This window comes from Macaca mulatta, chromosome 2 (genome assembly GCF_049350105.2).
Source record: "Macaca mulatta isolate MMU2019108-1 chromosome 2, T2T-MMU8v2.0, whole genome shotgun sequence".
Taxonomy (NCBI): Eukaryota; Metazoa; Chordata; class Mammalia; order Primates; family Cercopithecidae; genus Macaca; species Macaca mulatta.
The window spans coordinates 64,698,566-64,707,269 of NC_133407.1; the positions used below are offsets into that span (position 1 = coordinate 64,698,566).

General features: G+C 37.2%; 1 protein-coding gene across 1 annotated transcript; it reads left to right on the plus strand.

Moving 5' to 3' along the window:
* The first annotated feature begins 691 nt into the window (after nucleotides 1-691).
* Nucleotides 692-7,800, plus strand: OTOL1 (otolin 1). Its single transcript, XM_002802938.4, has 4 exons — nucleotides 692-1,052; nucleotides 3,049-3,138; nucleotides 6,188-6,250; nucleotides 6,902-7,800. Exons 1-4 carry the CDS (start codon nucleotides 692-694, stop codon nucleotides 7,798-7,800), a joined length of 1,413 nt encoding a protein of 470 aa, XP_002802984.3.
* Nucleotides 7,801-8,704: the final 904 nt, after the last annotated feature.

Sequence of the window (8,704 nt, forward strand, 5' to 3'; positions counted from 1 at the left end):
AAAAACTCCCCAAATTACAAAGCAAAGAAGTGGAGAGTTAAATGCCATGTGAGGAATCTAAGGATGTAGCATATATTCAAATTTATTGTTTTTAATTGTCTCTCTCTTCACTTATTAAAATAGATTTTCAAAAATTACTCTCACAACAGGACCATTATCCTTAGTCGATTTAAGGACTATTCCACAGTATTTTTTCTTGAAATAATTGAGTTTGCTGGAATAAACTATTCAGTTCAATATTTTTCATCTCCCTCTAATACAAATGTATTTGATTTCTATAAATCTGAGTGCGATCAGTCAGGAAATTATACACATTTATCTTCCACAGGGTATATAAGCTGTTAAGTCATGTTGTATTTATTATAGATCATGTTTGCTATTTGGCAAGATAGTTTGAATGGTTGGGAACAATATATAATACTGAGAAAGCAACCAGAAAGATGAATTGAAGTAAAGTGTTCTTTATAATAAATAAATACATAAAATATTCTGTAGTGATTCAAGCACACATTTACATATAAAATATATTGAAAATATATCATTCCATATTATGCATATTGTTCATTCTTATGGTTCATATTCATATATATTTCTTTTATATGAGTATATATTTATATCACTTAGTCTTTTCATTTGGACCTCATGTAATATGTATATATTTTCCTATTATATCTTTCTTCCAGCCTCAAATATGTGGATGTTTTCTTGGCTTTGTGCTATTTTAATTATTTTGGCTATTGCTGGCATGAACACAATAGCAAAGACCACACCATATACCAAATTTACGAAGAAATTTGAGGGAAGAGAGATGCCAAAGGGTCTAAAACCATCCAGTGGCCCACCTCCAGAAGAAGAAACCCTCTTCACAGAAGTGGCTGAAATGGCAGAACCAATCACCAAACCCTCGGCCTTGGATTCTGTCTTTGGCACTGGCACTCTCTTTCCCTTTGAAAACTTCACACTTGACACAGCTGATTTCTTTTTGAATTGTTGTGATTGTTGTTCACCTGTACCTGGCCAGAAAGGAGAACCTGGAGAGACTGGACAGCCAGGTATTTGAAAATATAAGAAGTCATGTTTCTCACTTGTACATCGGTAGAGTTGAGAGGTAGGTTGTGGGGTGAAATTGCCCCAAGAGTTTCTACGTTGTCATGCAAATGATAACAGGTCTAGGTGTCACATTGTTATAAAACCAAATGGGTGCTGTGTTGCCCAATGTGGTAATTAATAAATATAAAAATTAAAATTGAATAAGGTAAAAAATTCAGTTCATCAGTCACATTAGCCACAGTTCAAGTGCTCAACAGCCACTGTATTGGACAGCACAGATAGCTTTTCCATCATTGTAGACAATTCTACTGGACAGGGCTGGTGAGAGCAAAGTCAGGGATTACCATCCCCAGCATGGTGCTGTGGTTCTTTAAGATGCACAGGTTTATTACCAGTACAACTTTTTCATTAGAGGCTGATTTAAAAAGGGTAAATGAAACTTCTGTTGCCTTGCAAGAATGTGTGCTGACTGATGGATTTTCTGAGTGCTATTTGTAGTTAGGGTTAGAAATGGAATGGCTCCGAGGTGGAGAATAAAGCTTAGGATTCCATTTGCTTCCCATTGAATTTCTGAGGCAATACTGTGTCGTTGCCCAATGATTTTCTCAATTGAACACCATGGTTATGTATTTCAAGATTTCAGATGTCTATAATATATACATGATGAATATGCTCTCAGCTTTATTCTAATACATTTCAGCTTTTACATGTCATCTAGAAGAGAATTCAAGGTAAAGTTAAGATCAGAATGCCAACTTAAAATTCACCATTCCCTGAGGAATTTAATGCTATAAACTCAGCAATTATACATCTTCACCAAGCTTTTCATTCATTTCATCCCATTTTGGGGACCCTTTGGGAAATGTGGTTAGTATTTATGCAGAGCTGCAGTAAGGAGTCAAGGAGATGGGCTGTAGCTTGGGCACCAAGATATCAGGATTGCTAAAACATTACTGAAAATTTTAATGAGAGTGAGAAAATTATATTTACCAGAAGTCTTAATATTCTATCTGGCTGGTAAGCTGCTAGGGGGTGCAAATTCCAAGGGCATGGTCAAGTAGACACAGCTGGTTGCTAAACTATTTGCTAAGGCTGTGACTTCTGTAACGTCAGGGCTTTTGTTTTACCCAGTGGTGGATTTAGCTGGGCTGTTCTCAGGGTTCATTCTCTCCTCTAAATATATATGACAAACAACTCCAAGGTGTGCCAAGTTATTACCCTGCCTGGGGAGCTCATATGTCTTAGTCTGCTGGTTCTGCCACAGAGCATAGTGCTTAAGAGCTCAGAATGCTGAGACTATCTTGGTCCCACTTAGGGAAGCTACTCTGCTTTAGGAAATCTTAGTCCATTCTTTGGGTCTTGGCTTAATGCCATTTTCTCAAGGAAGCCTCTGATCTTATCAATTAAGTCCTCAGTAAGATCTTCGTATTTTTCTTTATGTCATTTACTACAATTTGACAATTTCTATGTATTTGTGTGGCTATTTGTTCAATGTTTGTCTTCCATAGACTCTCAGCTTCATGAGAGTAGGGACTGCTGGAATATTGATGGCTGCATTCCTAACACCTTGCGAGGTGCTTGGTGTATAGGAGACCTCAGAAATAGTTAATGTATGAATGAGCAAGTGAATAAAAGGCAAATGCAAAGGTGCTAGGTGTTTTTACTTCCAATGTGAAAGTGTGGTCCACATGAGGTTAAGTGTCAGATTATCATTTTGGTCCCGTTTGATATAGTGCTGCTTCCCTGAATCATTTCATCACTGCCATGAATACAGTGACAAGTACTAATGGGCTCACTTTATCTATTCAGGTACTACAAAAATGCAAATCAGACAAAAATATTGCCCTTAGGACTCTGTGATGGTTTATTCTCACTCAGATGTTATCATTAGGTCACTGATACTTATTGATTGCAATAAAATGCTTTTTTTCCCCCTTATCTAATGAACTTCAAAAGAGAAATTTTATATTCTGATGTGATTTACAATCCCATTTCTAGGTGCTAAAGGAGAGGCTGGAAATTTGGGGATCCCAGGGCCACCAGGAGTTGTTGGGCCCCAAGGCCCTAAAGGCTACAAAGGAGAGAAAGGTAGGTAATTCATTCATGTCAAAACTCAAGGGACATCCTGCATAATTTTTCAGAAGAGCAATTTGCTACTTAAATACTAGATTCTTGAAGGTGAGTCAATTTAAAAAAATGTAAATACTTGGTAAAACACATTATATTTGATATAAATATGTTAACTTTCTAAATAGCCAACTGAGAAATTTTAAACTTACCTGGGAACATTGCACGCCTGCATTCAGGCACACAGATTGTCACACAGCTTTTCCATCTCTCATTGGTCACCTGGCTGACCTAGTCACCAGCAGCCATAGAATGGGTAGTCTCTGGGGAAGGGTACAGAGATACCCTTCCTGTACATGTATGCAAATAATTTTATATTAGATGGAACTAGAGCAGGCAATTCTCTGAATATTCAGTTTAGGTGGATAGTATGCCTGCTAAAAGGAATTTAATATATCCCTTGGCTCACTCTGAAATCAGAGGCAGTGTCAGTGGTGGGAAGACATCTTAATTAAAACAGAAGTAATCAAGCTTATAATAACGACATTGGGCCAGTCATTTTCTTTCACCTGGAAATTTAAGGAGATGAACTAGATATTTATTTATACCTTGTTTACTATCAAAGAAGATTTGTCATTATGAGTGCCTTTATAGCTCTTTTCAAGCTCAGAAATTCTGTAATTCCATAGGTGTATCAGTAAAGAAGGCTTTCTGCCCCAGGAAATCCCTGGTTCTATAAGTGCTTAAAGGTACTGAAGGAAAGCTACAGATTCACTAGGATATTTAGAAATTCCTAAGTGAATACCAGCAGCCCGTAGAAATACCATCTATCCATCAAGTTAAATGTTTCAGCCTCAGTGTCACATGTCAAAAGACCTAATACCATCTATACATCACCCTCCACATGGCTCAGGAACTGCCTAACTCATTTCTGGTAGAACATTCAGTGAAGTAATTACTCAAAAAAGATGCTAAGGGAAGAGAGAGCTACTTCACACTTGTCAGTTATGTGATTTTCATTCTTGGAAACATTTAATCCTTTTGTGCCTGAATTATGTTAGTAGAAAACCTTGTGAAATAAAGATGAGCGATGAACCTCCCCAGTGATTCATACATTTTGGAAGCTAGACTTCTGGAAATAGAAGAAAAAATAGGGAAGAGTAATAAAATAAGGTTCTTAAGAACACACTTTGATGAAGGATCAAAAGTAGAAATTCATTCAGTCGTTCTTTATAAAGTAGCAACTCTACTTTCCTTTCACTTCCAGGCTTAGCTTGGACTCTTGGTTAAGATAGAAAGTTAGAAAAAAAAATGAGTTGAATGATTCCATTCTAGTTAATCATGACCTGGTTGAGTAAATTAGGGGAAGCAACTAAACTTTTTAAAAGAACTCAAGAACTAGCATAACTCTGTGTGGTGAAGGTTGGTATTTGAGTATTGGCAAAGACTAGGAATAGAATCGGCTCTTCTCTTCCATTTAGGGCTGGGTTCTCTCAAAATGCATCCAGTTAGTTTCCTGATGGTCTATGGTTTAATTTCCAAATTTTCCTTTTTATGCAGAGTGGTGTTGGGGTAGCTAGCAACTTAGAAAACTCTGCTAAATGACCTATGGTGGGATTTCTCTAGTTGTTCTTATGAAACTGGGGGGAGTCTATTCTCACCACTTTTAATTTGGCTTAGGATTTATTTTTTCCCTCACAAAAATAAAACAAAAGATGTTAGTTATATCATAAACAATATAGGTAGCAAATTGATGCCAACCAATGTTATATGTAGTTGTATTTGACTCTGTCCAATCCTTTAAAGTTTTTCATACTTCAGCTTCCCTTGTTGATAAAATGATGACAAAAATATCTTCCCTATTATTCTTGAAAGGCAGGTGCTATAAACTTTTGTAAATTTAAAATTTTCCAATTGATTAAATGTGTTATGTTATATGAACCTGTGTGTTATAGAAGAAGGTGTGTTAATGTCAAGTAAAAATTATGTTAAATAAAAAGGCTGGATTAAGTAAAGAAAAGGTAAGAGCTTTGAACAATTATCTGCACCAAGTAAATGTGTAATAAGAGTGAGATATTATCAATACTATTATTGTTGTTATGCTAATTTATAGTTGAAATCAATTCGGTGTGACCGAACTATAATAGTATGGGCTTTTAGTGAGGCCCAATATAAAACTATATTTTGTGGTAATATGACAATTATCTGAAAATACAGATGTTTTCATTTTTTTCAACTATGAATTCCTACAGTCCTATACTTACATGGATGCTCCATATAAAGAGCAGGTTTTTTTTTCCTGGACATTTTTTTGTTATCACTAGTTTTAGCCAACTGCAGGATGTTGTGCCCTGTGTTTAAACTTGTAGGGAACATGGCACTATTTCTCAGGCATTGTGGCCATATAAAGAAGGCATTTTAACTTTATTCAAAATTCATGTTGGGAAAAGCATGAATACTTACATATATAATACAAGCAGAATGTCATGAGTTTTATGAGAGGTTTGAAGAGCCATGGAAATGCTGAGGGCAAAGATGAATTCTGTTTGAAGGGATCACTGCCTCCAGATCTCTTTTAAATAGTTTACCTGTTGAAATTAATTATTCCTAATGACCCTCAATACATTTATTTATTTATTTATTTATTTTGACAGAGTCTCACTCTGTCACCCAGGCTAAAGTGCAGCAGTGTGATCTCGGCTTACAGAAATCTCCACCTCCTGGGTTCAAGTGATTCTTGTGCCTCAGCCTTCCAAGTAGCTGGGACTACAGGTGTGCGCCACCACACTCAGCTAATTTTTTGTATTTTTTGTAGAGATGGGGTTTCACCATGTTGGCCAGGCTGGCCTCAAACTCCTGACCTCAGGTGATCCACCCGCCTCGGCCTCCCACAGTGTTGGGATTATAGGATTGAGCCACCGTGCCCGGCCTACATTCTTTTTCCACACAATTTTACCTTTAGCCCATTTTGGTTAAAGAAAACACTGGAATGTGACATGGTTGTGAGAGGAATATTAAATATATCATAAATGATATAGTTGGTAAAAAGTTAATCTTGATATCATTTTAGGACTCAAAGGAGAACGTGGGGACCAAGGAGTTCCAGGATACCCAGGAAAACCTGGAGCACAAGGTAGAGCATGAAATGTATCTACTGTGTACAGTCATGTGCACAATATAGCCCTTCATTCTCTTCCTGTTTGTATTTAAAATTATTGGGGAGGTAAGCTGAAAATACAAATTCCTGTTCTTCTTCTAATAATTCGGTGTACTGACTTGATGAAGGAGAACCAGTCTAGGAATTTGGAGACCAGGTAATAGTATCTGTGTTCTGCTTCTCTCTCCAGCTGTCAATGGAAAATAAAAATCCCTCACTCGTTCTGGGTCTCAGGTTCCTTGCCAATAATAATTTAGGCTCGAATGGACAATATGAGGGTTTAGGGGAATACCTGGGTTAGGCCAAAATGCAAAGGGTAATGGAATACAACGATCAACTACAGTCCTAATATTCTTTATTATCTTAAAAGTAAAAAACTAAAATAACTAGATATATGAAATCTGAATATAACCCACTGTTTCTTGGAAGCATTAACTATTCCACTTCTAAGAGCATGGCATAATATAAATTATTCATTGTCAGAGCCTCCTAAGCACAATTTTTACTGAGGCAAGAACCAGGTTTCCTAATTAGTAGGTTTGTTTCTACTTTTTTGAGCTCTGTGGTAATAGCATGCTGCTTATGGCCTATGTGGTCCTTAAACATTATTTTAATTTTCCATTTCAGGTGAACCTGGCCCTAAGGGAGATAAAGGAAACACTGGTTTGGGAGGAGTGAAAGGACAAAAAGGCTCCAAGGGAGACACATGTGGGAATTGTACCAAAGGAGAAAAAGGAGACCAAGGGGCTATGGGCTCACCGGGCCTGCATGGAAGGCCTGGAGCCAAGGGAGAGAAGGGGGAGATGGGGGATAAGGGCTTCTGTGGAGATTCTGGGGAGAGGGGAGGAAAAGGACAGAAAGGTGAGGTGGGTATGAAAGGAGAAAAAGGTAGCAAAGGAGACAGTGGAATGGAAGGCAAAAGTGGCCACAGTGGTCTGCCTGGGGCCAAAGGTGATCCAGGGGTTAAAGGAGAAAAGGGAGAGTTAGGTCCTCCTGGTCTCCTGGGACCTACTGGGCCAAAGGGTGACACTGGCAGCAAAGGGATCCGAGGCCCCATTGGGAAGAAGGGCTTTCGGGGCTTTAAAGGCTCCAAGGGTGAGGTGGCTAGAGTGCCCCGGTCAGCTTTCAGTGCTGCTTTGTTAAAGCCTTTTCCTCCTCCTAACATCCCCATCAAATTTGAAAAGGTTCTCTATAATGACCAAGGGAATTATAGTCCTGTCACTGGGAAGTTTAACTGCTCTATTCCTGGGACATATGTTTTTTCCTACCATGTTACGGTGAGGGGGCGACCTGCTCGAATCAGTCTGTTGGCCCAGAATAAGAAGCAGTTCAAGTCCAGAGAAACTCTCTACGGTCACGAAATAGATCAGGCCTCTCTCCTCATCATCTTGAAATTAAGTGCAGGAGACCAAGTCTGGCTTGAAGTGTCAAAAGATTGGAATGGGGTGTATGTCAGTGCTGAGGATGACAGCATTTTTACTGGGTTCCTTTTGTACCCAGAGGAAACTTCTGGAATTTCACCATAACTTTGTGTCCTGAATCCTGTAGTTTACATTTAGTGGAATAAGTCAGTTAACATAGAGTAGTGCCATTAAAAAACAACTTCCATGTTTTCAAGATTATAAAAATAATACAGAAAAATTAAAAGAAGTCACCTAGAGTCAATTATTATTACTATTTTAAGGCACCTCCTTTAAAAATATTATATGTATTTGAGAGCATATGTCTACTAACTTTGTAGCTAGCTTTTAAAATTTAGCATTATAATATTAGCATTACTTATTCAATTTAAGTACAATAATTAATATTTGTATACAAAGTATGAATGGGATTTATAATTAATAAATATATTCTTACTAAATATCTTCTATATCTCAGATAAATATGTGTCACTTCTTTCTGTGTGAATTGTAGAGTATGACAGCAAGTTTTTGACTCTCTTGGGTGGGTTGCCTTCTGACAAAATGGAACTATTCTCATGTTAGTTTAATTCATGGAGATGACACAGAAAGGGTGGCAAAGACTAGCTAACGGATATTTAAAATTTATCAATGTGTAAAGGTTTGCGCAGAAAACTTGTATTATATGGACTTGTGTGTTGGGTAAAATGTAAGAAAAATTTGATAATCATAGTGAAGATGAAATCATTCATCAAATTATTGTGCTTAGCAGAACTGAATGTCCCCAAAAGAATCAAGAATAAAATGAAATCATTATTGATCTGAATTTTTGCCTTTTCTTCATGATAGAACATTTAATTAGGATAAATTCTTTGGCATCATTATCATCATCTCTATAATTAATTCCAGTTATTTAGAGATAACATTGCTGGAGCAGGTGGGGATTTGGGAGTTCATTTGCAATGCAAATGTATAATAATTGTGAATATTTGATAATTCAGTGGTTTCTTTTTTCTTTTTTTTGAGACAG

Excerpts from the sequence above, each read along its gene's own strand:
- OTOL1 (XM_002802938.4), top strand. The coding sequence starts at position 692 with ATGTGGATGTTTTCTTGGCTTTGTGCTATTTTAATTATTTTGGCTATT. Across the intron at positions 1,053-3,048 it reads TGGAGAGACTGGACAGCCAG|GTGCTAAAGGAGAGGCTGGA; the intron begins GTATTTGAAAAT and ends TCCCATTTCTAG. Across the intron at positions 6,251-6,901 it reads AGGAAAACCTGGAGCACAAG|GTGAACCTGGCCCTAAGGGA; the intron begins GTAGAGCATGAA and ends TTTCCATTTCAG.